The sequence below is a fragment of the Coffea arabica genome, chromosome 8c (genome assembly GCF_036785885.1).
Source record: "Coffea arabica cultivar ET-39 chromosome 8c, Coffea Arabica ET-39 HiFi, whole genome shotgun sequence".
Lineage (NCBI taxonomy): Eukaryota > Viridiplantae > Streptophyta > Magnoliopsida > Gentianales > Rubiaceae > Coffea > Coffea arabica.
The window spans coordinates 40334391-40354687 of NC_092325.1; the positions used below are offsets into that span (position 1 = coordinate 40334391).

The 20297-nt window shown below is 35.1% G+C and overlaps 3 protein-coding genes across 5 annotated transcripts; 1 reads left to right on the top strand and 2 right to left on the bottom strand.

Annotated features, from left to right (window-relative positions):
- Positions 1-2347: 2347 nt before the first annotated feature.
- On the top strand, positions 2348-9762 carry LOC113706720 (ATP-dependent 6-phosphofructokinase 6-like). Of its 3 annotated transcripts, XM_027228673.2 has the most exons (14): positions 2348-2670; positions 3902-3948; positions 4041-4080; positions 5538-5600; positions 5683-5820; positions 6395-6553; positions 6678-6731; positions 6961-7029; positions 7451-7580; positions 8000-8265; positions 8628-8676; positions 8752-8906; positions 9179-9344; positions 9497-9762. In XM_027228673.2, exons 1-14 carry the CDS (start codon positions 2545-2547, stop codon positions 9538-9540), a joined length of 1506 nt encoding a protein of 501 aa, XP_027084474.1. In that variant the 5' UTR covers positions 2348-2544; the 3' UTR covers positions 9541-9762. The 3 variants fall into 3 exon arrangements, with proteins under 3 accessions (XP_027084474.1, XP_027084473.1, XP_071918643.1); XM_027228672.2 differs by having other exon boundaries at positions 9179-9604; XM_072062542.1 differs by lacking the exon at positions 2348-2670 and adding an exon at positions 3797-3815 and having other exon boundaries at positions 9179-9604.
- A 2754-nt stretch (positions 9763-12516) lies between these two features.
- On the bottom strand, positions 12517-15765 carry LOC113706372 (serine/threonine-protein kinase Aurora-1). The gene is made up of 9 exons (XM_027228263.2): positions 15607-15765; positions 14845-14964; positions 14379-14525; positions 14206-14301; positions 13920-14015; positions 13733-13829; positions 13161-13278; positions 12855-12927; positions 12517-12766 (listed from the first exon to the last, which is right to left on the bottom strand). Exons 1-9 carry the CDS (start codon positions 15640-15642, stop codon positions 12665-12667), a joined length of 885 nt encoding a protein of 294 aa, XP_027084064.2. The 5' UTR covers positions 15643-15765; the 3' UTR covers positions 12517-12664.
- A 3833-nt stretch (positions 15766-19598) lies between these two features.
- LOC113703443 (oleosin Ara h 15.0101) lies at positions 19599-20006 on the bottom strand. The gene has a single exon (XM_027224811.2). It carries the CDS (start codon positions 20004-20006, stop codon positions 19599-19601), a length of 408 nt encoding a protein of 135 aa, XP_027080612.2.
- Positions 20007-20297: the final 291 nt, after the last annotated feature.

The window sequence follows — 20297 nt, forward strand, 5'->3', positions numbered from 1 at the left end:
GTATAATCAAAGAGCGGATTTTAGTTTGAAGAAGTCATTATAATTGCATGTTGAACCTTCAAAATTGCGGACATTTTAATTCTATGGAATTGAAATATATAGACATTGTTATTTACATGTTTATTTGTAACTGAAAAATCAGGAACGCTTAATTTGATATTAAATTAAAAATTAAATATCTTTAAGTATTCATAAGATGTTTCAAAATATTCTTTTTATACGATGTAAATATTTTATCTCCTTTTCTATTTTGTCAATATATGTTTCTTAAATCCACAAGAACCATCGAATAAACTTAATAAATACGAGCATTATTCTCTATTTTTTTTTTTTTTGTCAAACGGCAATGTACGAGCATTATTCTCTATTGAGTGCACGAGATGTGGATTTAGCATGGAGGGGCATGAATTTAGCCTTTCCCTACTCCAAAATATATACGTAGAACGTACCACAACCAAGGCGATGGATACGTGGGCAGTCTCGTACTTTCATTTTATACTTGAATGGAATCATTTTGGGTGGTTTTTAGGGATGACAATGGGGCGGGGGATGGGGGTTGTCAAATAACTCCCCCCGTCCCCCGTCCCTTGCCCCCCACCCCTGGTCCCGTTTTTTCCACGGTCTCCCGTTTCCATGTCAGATTAACTCTTTTTTTATATAATATTAAAATTTTAAACCATTTAATTGTCGTAAAATGAGTATTAGTATACAAGATGGCAGAAATTCATATCCAAAGCCCCAGCATAACTTCAAAGCAAGATAGAGCTTTTCCCATTAAATAATAGCATTTACCGGTCTCCTGAACTAATTAGTTAAAGATAACCCGTCCATAATAAGTTATATCCATGACTATCTAAAAGGATTTAATAACTCAGAATTCAACAAACTAAAAACACTTAATAATAAATCAAACTTTTCTCTTCATTAATATAATTCAACAACTTCAGAACATTTGCTCTTCATCAACTGGAGATGTGATAACTCACTTGATATAGCAACTCTGACATTTGATGTTAAAATAAAAGAAGAATCTTGTCACCAAACTATAGTGTATAACAAATAATTGGAGAAAAATAATTTAAATGAATTAAATTTATTTAGTACCTATTCAGTAACACAATCAACATCATCTTTTTCATCCAACAATGTATTACATGACATCCCTCCTGAAGTAGAGCAAGTAGCTGCAGCAAAAAAAAATTAGCCATTGATGAACCAACCCAAGTCAAAGGAAAAGACCAAAAACAACGGGATGATTTTGTGAAACGATGGAAATCAGCTGAAAAATCAAATAGCAAAACTACATTTGGTAGTTCTTAATCTCCAGCAACCTAAACGTGAAGTATTAAAAAAATAAAAGTAAATTTTAAGTACCACGGCCCACGGCAAAGGAAAGAGACATCTAAAGGAATTGACAAAAATGGGATCTTAAGTTTTAAGCACCACGGCAAAGGGATTGACACAAATACAATCATTTATTCACCACGCATGTTTCATTAATCTATCAAGATAAGAATGATAAGGAAGCAAACCTAGAAAGAATTCAAGAGCGGATGAAAGCAAAGCGTTAAAAAAAACGCAGAATAAAGAGGGTAGAAGGTCCAGACCGTGTGACAGTCGGCAGATGATGTGAAGGAGCAGCTTTAGAAAATTTAGAATTATTTTATGTGTGTGTGTATATATATATATATGTTTTTGCGGGTCCCATCCCCGCCCCCATCCCATTTTTACTTTTACACCAATTGCTATCCCTAGCGGTTTTGGACAATTTCAGCAACAACCGGCCAAGGGAAGGGTCAAGAGTCCAAACCATCGACCCTAGAAAGAGGATAATATAATGGTCAACCAAGCCTAAGACAAATGTCTTTTTAACAAATGTTTCGAGAACAAACGCTTACCAGCCCCACATCTTTGGGTAATTTCACACGGCCAGACAGAAAAAAGCGCAGTGGCGCCACCTGTTTTTAATACAACCGGCTCAAAGGATTCGCGGTTTCCTGCTAAAGTCGCGTTCCTCTTCCGCCTCTCCTTCCCCACTTGACCTTCTACTTTTCCAGTCAGTTTTGAATAAGAAAAGCTACTAAAACGCAAAATAATTATCTCTTTTTTAAGAAAACATAAAAAAAAGGAATAGATATAATCTGTTTCTTATACTATAAATAAAATCCATTAATTTGTGCTTTTTAAACGACTAAAAATGTTTAAACAGAAAGATTCGCAACCAATTTCGTAAAACTTCTTAAAAGTGATGTGAAAATTGTCCAACTTACCTCTCATTTTTTGATCATTAAACTGAATCTTTATTCCGTCCTAATTAAAACCACCGTCGTTAAAATTTAGTAAAGATAGCTAACTAAGTACTAATTTGCCATCATTAATGAACCCGTGATTCTTGTCTCCCAAGAAGCTTCCACTGATCCATCCCTCTTCTCTTCTTTCCAGAATATAAACCACCGTCAATAGACTTATAAAAAAACAAAATTCATTTAATTAACTAAATTAGTCAAAAATCTGATCAGCTCTGTTAAGGCACTACTGAGAGGGATGGGGACTCCGAACAATACCGCCGGCGGCGAAGAGAATGGGGTGATGATGAAGGTTGTCGCCGGTCCCGGCGGTTACATTCTCCAAGATGTCCCTCACTTAACCGACTACATCCCCGATCTCCCTGTCTGTATCTTCTTCCTTCCTCTCTTTTTGTATGAAATTGATTTTTCGTGCTTTCGCGCCATGTTATGTAATTATTATACACAAGTGCACGTGGGGACTGGGGAGCGTATTTTTTGAAATATGATGCGGATGATTTGGTTGAAGATGTAATCCTTCTTTGTGGAATAGGTTTTATGTTCGTGTGTCACTATTGGCGAACTTTAGAAATTTCATGTTGTCGATATCAGGAGGTTTTGCTGCTTCTTCTTTTTAATTTATTTTTTATTTGTTTTAATTACGTCAGAAATCGTATATCCGGTCGTGATGTGATAGTTTCTACTGATTCGCATATCGAAGGATTAAGGTGATTAGGTGCAGGAAATTTTAGTCTGAAGGATTCTTGATACCTGAATTTACAGAAATAATTTTTCAACGTATAAGCAATGATCCAATATAATTTACAGGAAAACGGGCGTAGTTTGTGTCTCCAAATTCTCGTTTTCAACTTGCAAACTTGCAAGTGACAGGAATGCTGTCTTCATGACAAATCAGTTCTTTATTTAAAATTAGCGCAATGTTGTAAAATTTCTTGTTTAAGGAGTTTTATGGATTACTTGAGGAACGTGGTCTTATCTGGTCGTAATGAGGTATTATTACCTCTTGAATTTTGTACCTCATGGATTAGGGGTTTCGGTTTTCATTCAAATTAAGGAATTAGCTTTTTGAGTTTCCTTCACATTGACAATCGAAATAGCTTGTAATTATATTTCATGCATGGTGAGCTATATTTATTTTTCCTGTGTTGGATCTCTTGTAGAACAGCATGAATCTGGTAATATGAGTAACTTATTAGTGGAAACAAGAGAAGAATTTGTTTTGCGAGAGTTTTAACTCTTCACTTGCCTTACCATCTTATTGTTAATAATATCCTTAAAAGTTGTTGAACATAACGCCAAAGGGAACAACAAAACTGCAATTGTTATATGATAGTTGTACTGCACATCTGTGCAAGTCAATAGGCACTTTTTGAGCTAGTGCTAAGCATGAATGGTCTATGGAGAGTAACGTTTTTATTTCAGCCAGTAGTCTACAATGCTCCAATGCTCATTCCCATTGCTAGTTCCTTATGAGCACGGTCATAGATTATATGACAATATTCTTGTCATGTGAGTGTCGCACTTTTCTCTTTTCTCTCTATTTGTTTTTTTCTTTTTTAGTATGTGTCCTTATTGGGTTCTTGGTTCCTTGGCAGACTCATCCCAACCCACTGCGGTCAAATCCTGCATATTCAGTTGTGAAGTAAGTCCAGTTAGTTTTTACTTATGCAGAGTGGTAAGTTACCTTTTCTTTGCACCTTAATCAAAAGAAAATGATGCATTTTTTACTTTCAGGCAGTACTTTGTTCACATGGATGACACCGTGCCACAAAAGGTGGGCTCTTAACTCTGCTGGCTGTATTGGGACTTAAATATTGATATTCTTGATTGGTACTTAACTAACCAGAAACCAACTTTTGGGCGTTGGGTTTTTTTTTTTTGGGGGCAGGGGGTTGTGGCATGGAAAGAATTCAGGTGCACGGTTGTCATCCGTGTATTCCATAAAGAATTTAAGAATGCAAAAGTGGACAATTAAAGCTGGATTATATCTTTTTCTTCTGGAGCATAATGGAGTAGCATTCGCTCATTTTTTCCCCTGTATCGTTGTACATGCTCCAACTGATGGATAGAAATTGGTATCAGTTTAGCCCAAACCACAATCTTTTTTTTGAACAAAATATCATTGTATGGTTTAACGTTTTCAGCATGCAGCTAGTGATAGTTTAAGTTTGCTTATCTTTTCTGCTTAGGATAAGGCAATTTGTGTTGATATAACAATCACTAGCATTACATTTGGAACAGGACTAGGTGCAAAGATAGGTTGTCCAAGTCATGCCTCTCTGTTAGAGGTGTTCCAGAAATGTCTGTGATCAAGTAAATAGCTCTACAAAGGAATATCCTTATTATCCCTTCTCATGACACTGATGCTAGACTTATCTAGACAAAGACACTTACTAATATGTCTTCCTTCTAATGCCCCTCTTCAGTTCTCTATCATTTGCTCTCTAATGGTCCTTTTTCGAACAATAAGGCTGCTAATATACTTGTTTTAAAAACTGGTAGCAAACTTAAACGGTCATTGTCTCAAACAGTCAGTCTATCTGCTACCTTTGGTTCCCACGCTTTGTAAAATGTTCTTTGTGCGCCTCTTTGGGGTGTTGCTACAACAGCAGCAACTGAAACATGTTCTTCTTATTTCACCAAATATAGCATTCTCAAAGCATCTTATATGTATCCCTTTACTTATTATTTACCTATTGCAAATGAAGTTCTTGCATCACATAGCTATTTATCTGTATAAGCAGTAGTTTGAATTGGCATACGGATGTGTAGCTGTAAACCAATATGCAGAAAGAGTGACAGAGATGTGCTACTATTAGATTGATGGAATGAGTTTGTTGGGAATTGAAATGACTAATCAGTGTGCCTGGTTTGGGATTGTCTTCCTTTAAATTGTCCCTTGGTACTTATTTTGTCATGCCATTGAAGTTGAGGGTACATCTTTTCTTCTCTATTTGATATGACATGTCTGATCAACGTTTCTTGCACCTTAAGTAACTCCTTTTTTTTTCTTTTTCTTTTTTTAAATATTGCTCTTTATTAGTTGTAAAGGTTGGTATGAAATTTTCTAGCCTTTTTTCCGCATATATTCTTCCTTTGATTAAAACAAAAGAGTGTTGCTGCTACACTTTCATGCTAGCTATTCATATTAGTTAGGCATTTAGAGCCACTGCATGGAATTTTCAACAATATCTTTTCGTTCATATTAATGTATTCACGACCTCTTTTTAGGTTGTTGTCCATAAGGATAGTCCGAGGGGGATACATTTCCGACGTGCTGGACCACGCCAGAAGGTATTGACATTCTTTGAATGTGAATATTGGTTAAAGGTCAATCTAGTTTACATTCACTAATGCAAGCGTTGTTTGTGCTCAGGTATATTTTAAATCAGATGATGTGTCTGCTTGTATTGTGACATGTGGTGGTTTATGCCCGGGGTTAAACACGGTGATCAGGGAAATTGTTCACAGTCTTGATTATATGTATGGTGTCAACAAAGTCCTCGGAATAGATGTAAGTTGAAGGGTTCCTGACTTTGGATTTCACTTCTACTATTTCCACAGTGCTTTTCAAATTGAAAAGCATTGTTTTGAGCACAAACTTCAGTGTATAAACTCAAAAAGAAAAATACTGAGCCTTGAACTTTTTAACAACTTATTCTGCTAAATGAATTTATGCATGAAATGAAATAATATTGAAGCGGCTTTTTGACTTGAAAGTTGCTTTGTTGGATAAGTGATCATGCTCATGTTTACTATTGAGTGAGATAGTTACTTAGATTTAGGAATAGTTGTAATTTTAATAATTATGTTGAAACTAATTTGCATGGTAAATGCTGAATGGAGGATGCAAATGCTCTTACTGCTTGCTTTCAGTGAGTAATATGCTTAAACTAAACACTTGTAGCTTCCAAGGGTATGGGATTGAGCTATATAGTTGTATAAGACAATGACATCATCGGCTTCCTATTTTTATTGCCAAATGTTTTACAGAAATGAAATTGCAAATTTCCCTTCTGCTAAGCTTAAGCTTTTTTCTTTTAATTTACAAACAAGATTTTGGGGCATGATGTGATCCTTTTTTACAGGGAGGCTACAGGGGTTTCTATTCAAAGAATACCATTCGATTAACACCTAAGACTGTGAATGACATACATAAACGTGGGGGGACGATCCTTGGAACATCTCGAGGAGGGCATGATACATCTAAAATTGTTGACAGCATTCAGGACCGTGGAATCAATCAGGTTTGTCAAATTGTGTGGTATAACGTAGTAATTATCTAAAGAGTAAGTTGTGTCACTGTTATCATGACACCGCTTTGGCTCGTAAAAATTCTGGATTGAGTCTGATACTGCAAGCAATTATCAGGTTTATATAATTGGAGGAGATGGTACTCAGAAAGGAGCTGCTGCAATCTACAAGGTATGCCTGTAACTCTGCAAATGAAAAGACCGTTGCATTATAACTTCTAGTGGAAGAGTGTCCATGATGATTCACTTTCTTTGAAGGGGCTCTTATATGGCCTGCATGAAGGATAATTGGCATGAGATGCATAGGCCTCTTAGTTTGAGAGAGCACTGAGATGCTACTTAGCAATTGGTATTTTGCTATTTTGTGATGTCTCTCCTAATAATCGTTATATGTCATGCAGGAAGTTAGGCGTCGAGGTCTTAAAGTTGCTGTTGCTGGAATTCCGAAAACAATTGATAATGACATTCCGGTATTTGTGGTTTAAAATGATTATGACATGGATGTTTTCTGGTTTCTCATGCAAAAGTGCTTTAGTTTCTCCATTTCTTGGGTGATAATTTGGTTGATAAAGGAAAAAGTCAAAATTTAAGTTACTATATTCTCCTGAGAATGTTACATAGGTTTTCTTGCTGATCTTCCTTGATGATTATTTGAACAGTCAAACTAATTGTTTTTCTTGCTTAATGCTTAAATCAATTCATAAATTCACCGAATTAATTATCTGTCTGCAGAGGAGAATATGGAGAAACTTCAAACAGCATTATAATCTCAAGCATGCATACTCATAAAACTGGAAGCAATGGATGTTGTCATGTTAAATTATTGTCTCATTGACATATGAAAACCTTTAATCTTTTATTTTTTAATGACTTATTATCTTGTCTTGTCAGGTCATTGACAGGTCATTTGGATTTGATACTGCTGTGGAAGAGGCTCAGCGAGCTATCAATGCTGCTCATGTTGAAGCTGAAAGTGCAGAGAATGGTATTGGTGTAGTGAAGCTAATGGGTCGATACTGTGGTAAGGTTTCTTTAATACCAACTCAACTTCACTTGTAAGATGAGGATATTTACCAGTTATGGGCATCCATCCTCCCTAGTTTTCCTGGATTAGCATGCCTATTTCCTTTTCGCCTTGACTTCTTTCCCTGCACTTTAAAATGGTGCTAAATTGGACCTCTAGCTTGCAAATTAGCTAAAGAAATGTTATTAACTGAATTCGACCAAAATATTAAGTCTGCTTTAAGGCCTGAAGGAAATTCTGTAAAAATAAGGGTTAATCAAGCATTATTTTCGTCTAATTATGATAAATGGTGAAATGAGGTGAAATTGCAGCCATGGAATTTTTATGCGGCCCTTCTTTATCAACTTTTTAAATGCTTATCACTGTTTCTCATCCCTCGCTGGATTTGTTTGAGATTCTTGGAATTGTATGTGCAGGATTCATTGCACAGTATGCCACTCTTGCCAGCCGAGATGTCGATTGCTGTTTGATTCCAGAGTCACCCTTCTATCTTGAAGGAAAGGGGGGACTTTTTGAGTTTGTTGAGAAATGTTTGAAGGAAAATGGACACATGGTGATTGTGATTGCTGAAGGAGCAGGACAGGAGCTATTAGCAGAAAGCGGGCATGCCAACGATGAACAGGATGCTTCAGGAAACAAGTTACTCCAAGATGTTGGTTTGTGGATCTCACAAAAAATTAAGGTATCTGTTATGATCTTTGTAGAGGTTTTGTTGAATCATCTGGTTCTTTGCTGGTATTGTTGGTCTGTGGTATCTGATTAGTAATTGCTTCATCCATTACTATAGCTGGTAGGCATCCGTACATGTTTGTTTCCGTTAAAAGTTGGTATTCTTCTAACTGCATTCATTTGTTTTGCTGATGCTATTGAGTAGTAAATCTGCTGACTAAATGCCAAACCTCCTGTTGGTAAACACATGTATATGATTCTGCAAATCTTCTGTGGCAATCCTATCCTCCTTCAGGGAAGAGCCCGAATTGTAGTGACGTATAACAGTGGAAGAACTGCTTAGTTTGGCAACTAATCTTGTCTTTCTTTTTCTAGGATTATTTTGCTAAGCAACGTAAAATGGCTATCACCCTTAAATATATTGGTGAGTAACTTTGTCCTCACATCTGATCAGTTGTGAAACATTTTAAAGATTGGGAGCTAACAAATAAATTGGCAGATCCAACTTACATGATTCGAGCTATTCCTAGCAATGCATCTGACAATGTGTATTGCACACTCCTTGCTCAAAGTGCTGTACATGGAGCAATGGCAGGATACACGGGCTTCACTAGTGGACTTGTTCATGGTCGGCACACGTATATTCCTTTCAATGTAAGTCCCTCAGTACCATTAAGCATCTTGTTATTATGCTTAGAAGTCTTTCTACCTGTGGCTGCAATTTAAAGATGTTCTTCTATGACTTTGCATCTACAGTGGGTACTGTACGATACAAATACGCTACTTTTTGAGTATAATCCCTTTCTAAGTCCTCCAAACCAAATTTCTAGAGTATTTGTGGTCTGGCTGAACAAATACGAAAAGCTACCTTGCTATGTATGATCTTGTTCTTTCTTATGTGTTGAATAATATGTTTCATGATTCAGCGCATCATTGAGACACAAAACAAGGTTGTGATAACCGACAGAATGTGGGCTCGACTTCTTTCTTCGACCAACCAGCCAAGCTTCTTGGGTCCTAACGCTATTGTTGAAGCCAAAAAAGAGGAAGCACCGGAAACCCAGTTATTGGATGATGATGGAGCGAATTCAGGTAATGGTGACACGGGTAATCATAAAATAGAAGCACGTGACACTTGAAAAACTCTCCTCTTTCCCCCAGTTTGCCAATGCAATTGCTCTCCCTGCCACCTTTGCATCTGATGCCATATTTTGGAGTAATTTCTGATTAATCGGATCGTGTAGGAATCAACATCGATGGTCTCTTAAGATGCCTCCGCTGCAGTTAGTGACTTTGTAATACCCCAAAAGTTTTGTCTAGCGGAGACTGTGTGCCAGTGAAATATGGCAAAACATTCTGTTGCTTTTTGAGGCCTTGATTCTTTGTATGTGTAATCAGCTATCGGAAGGGAAAGTGAGTCCACCTCTGAGTTGCAGCTTGAATAGTCTTTAAGCTTTTGACTCCAAGAGCCCTTTCCCCCTTTCAGAAATAAAGTAGAGGTTTTCTAATATACACTCCTCTCTCCGTGCCGATGACATGCTATTGTGATTTGTGAGAGGGAGAGACTCGGGGAAGGTTCCGATACCTTTTTTCCCAGTTTCTATTGTTAAATGCAGCTATAAAAGCCCGGAATATTACAAACAAGTCCCATTAACCTCCTGTATAATTGCTCTCCATGCAAAAGAATAAACAAAAAAGAATGTGGGCAGAGGGATGGTTGATTAAGAAGTCATCCGTACACCTGTGATGGTAACTAGAAAACTTCAATAAAAATAAAAAGAAAATTCTTTTGGCAGCAAAAGATTTCCCAAAATCTTCCCGTTTATCTTCTGTTTTGTCGTCCTGTTAAGAAGGGAAGGCTTGTGGCTTTTGGAATGGTGAACCGTGCTTCGCAATGAGCGGGTTGCATTTAATGGGTATCAATGGGTGTCTGGTAGGTCCTGTGCAGGTTCTTCTGGTCACCGCAGCATCTTCTGCAAACTCATCTTCACCATCCCTCTTTTATGCGCAACCGACTGCTGATAATTCTGCCACCGCTAGGACTAGATTTAGTGATGAGATGACCAGAGAAGCCAGTATGGCTGGCTGAGGATTTTGTGCAATCATCAACGCCTGACACCTACCGTAAATGATCCACTGCCTATCTTATCGCATCCTCCGGTATGTATCAACAGTTCCATCGCAAGCAGCTCCATTACAACGTGATGTCCAACCAAATCAATCTGCTCCACCATTCCTTTATCATCCTTATCAAGGAAGCTTCTCTCTGTTCTTTGGTTGTCTACTTGGAGAGAGTGCAGGCAGCAGCAGGGTGACAGTAAGAGCATCCACAATGCTATTACACTTTGTGGAGTGTAATCCACATGCCACGTCAACATTCCACTTTCTCCTCTTTTATTACACTTTCACTCACAATGGATTACACTCCACAAGGTGTAATAGCATGGGTCCACAATTAATCAAATATTTATTTTAATAATGCATAACTCATATCCCATAAATAAATAAAGTAATTTTTAAAACTAATTTTGTTATTTTTAAAAAATAAAGTACTAACTTTCGTTAAATTTTGTACATTTTGAATTTTTTTATTTTCTAAAAATGATATTATTAATTTTTAAGTTTGAATAATATATCTTTTTCTATGTTTCAAAAATAATATATTGTTATTTTTTAAAAAATAATTATGTAGGAAATTAAACAAATATTTGATACTTCAAATGCGAAGATATCATAATAATCCATACTTAATTAATAATTCGGAATGTAATTAGTTGAACTCCATAACATAATATTACATAAGTTAAATCAAATAAAATACAAATAATAACAAAATGAAAGGAAATTTGGGTGCCGTTGGAAAGGAAATATTGGGTGCCGTTGGAAATGCTGAAATTGTACCGTTGCCTAAGCCCACATTCTGAGAATTACACGCATCATACATGTGATGCGTGTAATCTCCGTGACACGGCTCCAATGGAGTGGTGTAACGGGGGTGTATTACACCCCCCATTGTGGATTACACTCCATTGCTAGTCACTTTTTTAAGGCTTTGAAGAAGTCATCATTTCAGTGGTAAAATTTAAGACGACAAAGATATCATGAACAATTGAACATGCTAGAGAGAAATTGTTCCCTAATCTTTATCTTTGTCTGGGGTGGTCTTTCCATCCACCTTAGTTACGGATATATTGGTTAAATAAATATTTCACTTGTTTTTCATCATTGTTTATTATTATTATTATTATTATTATTATTTACCCTCCCTCCCCATGTCTTCTTACTCTCAAGTGCTTGACCTAAGATTTGATCTAAACCTAGTACCAGAGAGAACTCGTCATTGTTAATTAATCATATCAATGAATAACTTCAATAATTTTTAAAAATGGGTTTTATAAATTAGTTAAAATACAATCACCACACATGTTTTAAAATGCAATATGAAATTAAATGAAACTGGAATATATATGAGTAAGTTTTTTATACACCATCAGTGTGTAATTTTTATTACATTAACAAATTTAGATCATGCCACATAATATACATTTAAATTTGAAATTCAAATGGCATACATCCATAATTGCTAATATTAAAAAATCATTATACTATGATTACATAAAAAGCTAATCCAATATATTATATCCTTACCACTAGATAGGATTCCCTCGTTTGGCCACTAAACTTTATATTTAGGCAAAATGGTCCTTCAACTAATTAGAACATACATTTTATGGCCACAAAGTGTATGTTTTCATTAATTGAGTGGCTAACAGTGAAAATTCTATTTAGTTGAGTGACAAAAAATATACTCTTTTATTTGTTAAATGACCATTTTGGCTAAACAAAAAGTTTAGTACAAGTTTTTGCCATTTGCTCTCAATTTAATCTTATAGCAGGTATTACTTAATATGGTGCCCAGATCTTGATTGCCGTTTGATTCTGTAGCATTAATCTTATGCTACATGGTCGATTGTCTTATGGCTACAGAAGTGACTAGATACAGCCTTCTTCACTTGGAAATAGACATTTACTACCGCATGAATGGCAAGTAATGACATTCATGTGTATGCTTCAAGTGTATGCTTAATGGCAAAGTAATGAGAAGAAAATACTAAAGAAACCTTTTCAAACTGAGATTCTTCATATACTTGTTTGAACTGATCGGAGTCACTCTATCATTCACTCCATCTTCCATTTTAGAGCATCTGACCATTTTACACATTAGAATTGCAGCTATAAGAATGATAAGAAATGACACGAAACATAAGAAAGAAACCGCCTGAACTGAGACAGTTATACACTTGGACTAATCGGAGTCACTGTAGAATTCACTCCATCTTCCATTTTACAGCAATTGACCATTTTACACATTAGAACTGCAGCTAAAAGAATAATAAGAATACAGTACAGATTTAACCCCTATATATGCCTGACGGTTCTGCGTTTTGTACAATCCAGGGATGCTCAAGCAACTTGTGTAGTGGAAGCCTCTGTGAAGAATCCTTGACAAGCATCTGTTCATACAAATAAGAAAACATCAAATCAGGTAAAACCCTCAACATCTTTTTCGTTGAAGAGTTGGGGTATTCTAGACAACTAGACCTGGCTAATTAGGTCCTTGGCTGATGCTGATACAACAGGTTTTGGAGGGAACTTCAAGTCGACTTGGACTATCCTGTACATGTTAGAAATTTAAGAAAGCATCAGCAATTGAGTCAAACCTCAAGAGCTCCCTCAATAATTTACATCTATTGCAGGATATTTGTGAAACATGTAAGTAAAGCTGATATCAGCATCAATGACATTGCTATCAAAATTATAGTGTCTTTCTCAGTTTCTTAAAGAATATAAAGACAACAACCTCCTAAAAGATTAACATCAAATATCCTTTTTTGAAGATCAATTTACCTTCTATAAGTATCAGAATGTTCCTTTGCCTCAAAAGGAGGAACCCCATACAGAAACTCATAGCATAGGACACCAAGGCTCCAGATATCCACATTTGCGTCATGCTCCACACTTTCCACTGTATAATTATGGATGCAATACAGTCAATTTTTTAATTAAAAGTCAAAACAACTAAAACCATGCTGGATAATCTAATCCATTACGAGGTATTCTTCTCTAGAAGCATTTCAGACTATCCACTTTCCTATCTTATCATACAACCCAGTTAGGTAACCAAAATGTTAACAAGGATCTGTAAAATATCAGTGTGTAAAAGATCAGCAACGTGCAAGAGTCCAGTACAATTACAACAGCGGTGAAAATGAAATTGATATACCTGTCAGAGGTGATAAAGAATGTAGAATTATTTAATCATTACATGGAGGTATACTAGGTGTTCAGAGTATTTAATCCAATAATAGTTAAGGAACTCAAAAGTGTTGACAAGGATCTATAGAATATGAATGTCTAAAGTATCAGCAACACAACATTATCATACAGTTATATCCATGATGAAATTGAAACTGACATACCCATCTCAGGTGGTAGATAATCTAAAGTGCCACACATGGTACGCCGGCGATTGAACGTGTGCACTGACCAACCAAAATCTGCTATCTTGAGTTCACCCTGGCAGATTCAGATGATAATTGTATAAACAGAGATTCCACCAATTCATCACCAGATGGAAGACTAATAGGACAAGGTTTGAGTATTCACCTGTGCGCCAACCAGAAGGTTCTCTGGTTTAATATCTCGATGAATTACATGCTTTCCATGACAATAGATGAGGGCCCGAGCAAGCGATGCAACATACTGGTTCATTTTCCACAAGAAACCAAAGTATTTATTCAGTACAAGATTTAAAACAGAACAGAATAAAACTTAAAAAATGGAGTGTAAAACTCCATTTGATTGGAAACCAAAACAAAGGAAAAAAAGGTCTAAGATGAATTTCAAACTTGAAAATCCCTGCTGATAATAGAAACATAAAAGACGGACTCACAGTAGCTGCCCGCCTTTCACTGAAATATTTACATTTCTGCAACTCCTTGTAGAGCTCACCCTTAGCAGCATACTCCAGAATCAAATAAACTCGTTTCTGCAATAGTTCTTAAACAAATTAACCTTCTGTTCAATTTCCACCTGAAACAAAATGTTCTCAAGAGTGAATTGTACCTGATCATAGAAGTAGCCATATAGTCTTAGAATATTAGAATGCCGAAGGTGACTCTGTATTTCAACTTCACGGCGGAGCTGGTGTTCAACTTGAGATTGTTTCAGCTGGCTTTTGAATAGTACCTTCAGTGCCACAATATGATTGCTCTGTTTGAATTCCAGGAAAAAAGAAAAAGAAAAAGAAGGTTATGATATTAAACTGTAATGGATTCTAGATACTCAAACGAACACACCCAGAAGCCATTTGTTTTCCTCTTTTCCCCTTGTCATCAATAAAATATACGAATGACAGCAGGACAAAACGTAATTATGGTGCAAAAACAGAAGCGCAGCTAATCCGATACTGACTCAGACATGTAACAACTTGTTAAAGGTTAAAGCATCTGAAATGCAACTTTATGCGTTCTCTAATAAAGATCAGTAAGTTACCCATGGTTAAATAAAACCGAAAGCATCAGCAACTCACCCTCTTTTCCCTAGCAAGATATACATGACCAAACTTTCCTCTGCCTAGAGGCTTCCCAATGTCGAAGTCATTCAAAGTCCACCTCTTTTTCTCCACTGCTGTCGATCCCTCTGAAGAACCCTACCAAAAAAAAAAAAAAAACCTTCAAAAACTAACCAGCGAAAAGGACATTGAAACCCCCAAAAGAATCCAATTTGGTAAACACATTCTCTTGTCTTGTACGTCATCGTAATGTTCTAATTTCAAGTCGATCCAATGAACCCTAATTTTCACAGAGCTACAGTAGTTTAAATCCCCCCCCCCAAAAAAAAGAAAAAGCAAGATCAATTTTTTTTTTCGACGAACCTTGCATTTTCATCAAATACATACACGAACAGGAATTAAAGAACACATAGAAATCCACATGAAAATAATAGGAGACTGGAACTACAAAAATGTTTACGAAAAATGGAAAAAATAAAAAGAGAGAGAGAGAGAGAGAAATTTGCTTCCGAAGCTGTTTGAACTAAACCTAGGTTTAGGCGATACAATCAATAAACCTTTGTTCATACCATAACCAAAGCACCAAATTAGTCCAAGAATATCCTACAACCAAATCCCTAACTTCATGAGCCCTTATAAAAGCAAAAAATAATACATTCACAAATCTCGTGCAAAAAAATCCCAAATGCGGATTCAGATTTCCAAGAAGGAACCAACAAAAAAAAAAAATTTGCTGTTTACTGATTCTCAATTCTTTTTAGACAAAAAGAAAAATTTTACCTTGTGCTCTTGCTGAGCCTCCGTGGCGATCGCCATATGAGAGAGAGGAAGCGAAAAGAATGGAAAAAATTGCAGAGATTGGAAAGAAAAGAGAGAGAAAGAAAGGGGCGGAAGCGGACGAATTCGGGAGAAATGAATTGTGGATGAATTTTATTTTTGAATCTGGAGAGATCTCCAACGGTCATATCTATGTTGATAGCACGTGGCTGATGACTATCCCCTTTTTCTTTTTCTAATTTCTTTTTGTTTTTCTTGTTTTCAGCTTTCAGCTTTCAGCTTTGAGTTTTAGATTTTGTTTTTATTAGGGAAGGAGCCGGGGAGCGTCTCGGTTCATTATTGACTTTGGCAGTTTGCGGGTCTCAACTCCCAATGCATTTTGTTTGCTCTAATCTAATTTCATTTGTTTCTTTTTTTTTCCCCCTTTTTCTAATGAATTGATTTTCTTAAGGCCATACTAATGATAAAATGAATTCAAATAATAATTAGTTTCTTTAAATTGGTCAGTTTGTCCAAAATAGCTTTTCGTTTCATCATTGAATATATTTTATAATTATTTCTTTATATTTTCAATCTTTTTTTTAATTTCAAATACATTAAACAAAAAAAGTCTTACAGTATAATTCTATTTTTTTTTCTAAATAATCTTCTATTCGAATAAATCCATGTTCTCTCTTGATTTCCTTGACAAAAAAATGTTGTGACTTTTTGGGCTTCCATATCTTATCTTTTTGGTGTCATTTGTTTCTTCTAATGTAAAGATTTTAATGGTGCAAAAAATTTATATAATAAGACTAAAGATTAATCTGGCAAAGCTTCAACACTTGAGAGTTGAGAAGACAGTAGTGTATATCTATTAGTTTTTTTTTTTTTTTTTTTTTTTTGCACTCATACACTCCTCAAAAGCATAGGAATAAGACTAGATAACAATTTGGAAAAACTTCAACACTTGAGAAGACGCTGTATTCATTTTCCCGTTGAGGATTTAGACATTGAGAAAATTGCAGTTTGGTATCAAATATTGAGGGTGTTATTTTTAAGGGAAAATCGTTCAAAACATCCTTTATATTTTGTAAAATAACTTTTTTCGTCCCTCACTTTTAAAATATAATTTTACATCCCTTACATATTCACATTGGTCAAATTTGGTCCCTACTTAGGTTTCCGACTAGTTTTTGGTCGGAATTTACCACGTGTCTTGCACGTGATCATATTTTAAAGATAAAATTGTCAAATCAAATTTTATATAATTCGATTTATAATCCCTCACATTTCATAAAATATATTTTTCGTCCCTTATATTTCACAAAATGAACTTTTTTCATCCTTCACATTTTTTAAAATGAAATTTTTCATCTTTTATTGATCATGTGTGTGAATAATTTTTTTAAATCTATGTATATATCTATTTGATTTCACCTAAATAGTACGAATAGCATGTGAAATCAAATAGAGATATATTACATACTATTCGTACTGCTTAAGTGAAATCAAATAAATAAATATATATATATATATATATGGGTTTAAAAAAAATTATTAGTTTTTCACTTATATTCATTTTCTTTTACTCAAAATTTGAAAATAAAGAAGACATTTAATCCTAAATATTATCGAGTGTTTATATCGAATTAAATTTGGACAGAAAAAATAAACAAAAGAAAAGTATGAACAAAAAGAAATAAGTGATTGGCATTTTCAAATTTTAAGACAATCATAAGGCAAGTAATTCAACTATTGGTTTTAAAAGTGTCGAGAGAAATTTCATATTTAAATTGAAATTTGTTAGTACAATTATAGAATTCGAGTTAGAACCCATTAATTAGATGACCTTATTATACAATTCAATAAATAAATTATTACCAAAAGAGAAATGTTACAAATATTGAATATGTTCAAATTGTGAAATCATATAAATATAGACATCGGTTTCAAACAAAATTATTAGTTTTAAACCCCTATATATATCTATTGAATAGCATTTGTATAACTATGATTAGCATGTTTAGATGAAATCCAATAGAGATAAATTACATGTTATTCATACTGTTCAAGTAAAATCAAATCGACTGATACGTGGGTTTATAGAAAAAAAACTATTCATATACATGATCAATGATGGATGAAAAAATTCATTTTGAAAAATGTGAGTGATGGAAAATTCATTTTTTGAAATGTGATGAACGAAACAATTCATTTTGTAAAATGTTAGGGACGAAAAAGTTTATTTTGTGAAATATGAGGGACTATGAATCAAATTATGTAAAATTTTGATTTGATAATTTTGCCCCACATGCAAGTCATGTGGTGGATTCCAGCAAAAAAACTAGTCAGAAACCTAGGTAGGGATCAAATTTGGTCAATGTGAATTTATAAGGGACGTAAAATTATACTTTTAAAAGTGAGGGATGAAAAAAGTCATTTTGTAAAATGTGAGGAACGTTTAGAATGATTTTCCCTATTTTTAAAGTTTGAACAAAAGCAAATATAAGTTTTCAATATTTCAATTTCTAAATACATTTAATCCAATATACTGGTTTTGACAAATTATTACTGGAATTCGATCAGTAGCAAGTACCAATGGCTAAATTTTGAAAAAAATTAGAAAAAGGAAAAAAAAATTGGTGGCCATAATTTGTAATCAAAGGACACTAATTAGTTGCAAGCTGAGTAATTAGTGTTTACTCTTTAGCGACATGGCTACTGTGCATGTGCAAAATTAGTGTGTCATTTAATTACAGATTATGGGTTACAAACATTTTTTCCTTTCTTTTCTATTTTTTTTTTTCATAATTTAACCGTTGACATGTGCTATTTATGTGACCGAATTTTAGTAAAAATTTGCCAAAACCAATTAATTAGACTAAATATGCTTAAAAATTGAAACATTTAGAACTAGATTTGCTTTTGTCCAAATTTTAAGGACTAAAATCAACTATACCTCAAACATTTGGTATCAAAACTACAATTTTCTTTGTAGACATCAATAGAATACCCTCTCTGCATTGTTTTGAAACCCGGGTTGGCATATTAATCATGTTTGCGGTTTGATTCATATTTTGGATTAATTGGATTTAGGATCCGGTGAGAACCGTGCGAATCCAAATGAACCATTGAACTAGTAACAGTTTTTTTTTGTCTGTTAAACTGAAAAGAAAAGGAAAAAAATTCTCTTTAATCCTATAGACTAATTACAAAGTGCCTCCATCACTCACATTCTTTTTACCTTTTGTCTCGTATCAAGTATTCATTTCTCTATTTTCTAGTTTCTTTATTTTCTAGTTTCTTGACTTCCTCTAGGCTCTAAGTTTCATTTTTTTTTTCATTTAATAAAGTTGCAATTTTTAATTCACAAAGACACGGTTTAAAGCTTAATCTCACAATGTTTAATTCCCAACAACATGAATTTTGTTTTATTTCAAAATATTGTGGTGCTTTTAGTAGGATTTAAGATTTTTTTGATAAATACAATTAAGATAAAATTTATTTATTTGAAATTCTATGCATATATATATAATTTATTTTAAAAAAATTAATTGAATCGAAGTTGAACTAGTCCAATCGATTGAACAGTTATCCAATCACCTCATCGATTCCATTCACGGTCTGAGTTTCAAAACTTTGCATCAGTGTTGTCTTTAAATAGCATCAGTAGAATCAACACAAAGGGTTGGTCCTGGATCACCAATTCCAGCAGAATTATTATGCCGTGATGGACGAAAACACCACGGGTCACACAATCACAAACCACATGTCCCCGGGGCATGGCCTAATTTCAAAGTTAAGATAGATCAGAACACAACATAATACCATAAAAATGCAAGATTGAATGACTAGCAACAACCCACACTCTGCTTATTTGGGATGGATGGAAGATTTTGGAAGCAAAACCTGCACCGTTATACGATACAGGCAAAATCTGACCAACCAACACATGCATTGCATAACTAGAACCTCCACATTGATCTATTTATGACACTTCTTGGCTATAGTTTTCAGCCTTCAGCATTGTCGGTAGCTGGGCTTGCAATCTTCATCCTGCCATGATCAAGCTGAAGCTGGTCCGAGCGAGGAGCATTATTTCTAGCCACATACTTGTATATCCATGTCAGAGCAGCTATTGCAGCCACGCAACAGCCACCAGAAAACAAGAATCCCACAGTGAATAAGAAAAGCAATGCAGCAGCTGGGACAAGAATTGGGCTAAAAATAACCAAAACTGGGGTGGCCAGGATCAGGGCCAGCACCGTCCCGGTTAAGATCAATGCAGATAATCCAAGCAACGCAGCACCTATAGTTGTTGCTGTTATCAGCCTAACGACTTGCTTTGATGTTTGAGTTGGTTCAGGGAGCCTCTGGGATGTGGGATCTTGCTGATCTGTGGGCTTTTGCTGATCAGACATGATTGATTGTTGTTGCCTTCGGAGGAAGTCAAGCTATGCCTGAAAGGAAATCAGGAGCTCTGTTTCCTCGGGTGTATCACACGCAGGATGGAGTTTCCAGTGGCAGTGTGGCACTACCATATAAACTCATGATGATTTGGGACCAGCTGACACATGGCAAATTCCCAGGACATCATCGCCTTGGGTGGTGTGGCGATCTGAAACTTGGGATAATTTCAGAAACCTTCCCTAAGGTTTTTAAAAATTTCACCGAGTTCCCTCATGATTTAAAAAATTACATTTGCCTTCCTT

Bases quoted from the DNA above. Each gene is read 5' to 3' on its own strand.
- LOC113706372 (XM_027228263.2), bottom strand. From the start codon at position 15,642: ATGGCGATCGCCACGGAGGCTCAGCAAGAGCACAAG. The intron at 13,830-13,919 runs GTGAATACTCAA...TGAATCTGCCAG, and splicing joins ACCTTCTGGTTGGCGCACAG to GGTGAACTCAAGATAGCAGA. The intron at 12,767-12,854 runs GTCTAGTTGTCT...TTGTATGAACAG, and splicing joins CCAAGGACCTAATTAGCCAG to ATGCTTGTCAAGGATTCTTC.
- LOC113706720 (XM_027228672.2), top strand. From the start codon at position 2,545: ATGGGGACTCCGAACAATACCGCCGGCGGCGAAGAGAATGGGGTGATG. The intron at 4,081-5,537 runs GTGGGCTCTTAA...ACCTCTTTTTAG, and splicing joins ATGACACCGTGCCACAAAAG to GTTGTTGTCCATAAGGATAG. The intron at 5,601-5,682 runs GTATTGACATTC...GTTTGTGCTCAG, and splicing joins GTGCTGGACCACGCCAGAAG to GTATATTTTAAATCAGATGA.
- LOC113703443 (XM_027224811.2), bottom strand. From the start codon at position 20,006: ATGTCTGATCAGCAAAAGCCCACAGATCAGCAAGATCCCACATCCCAG.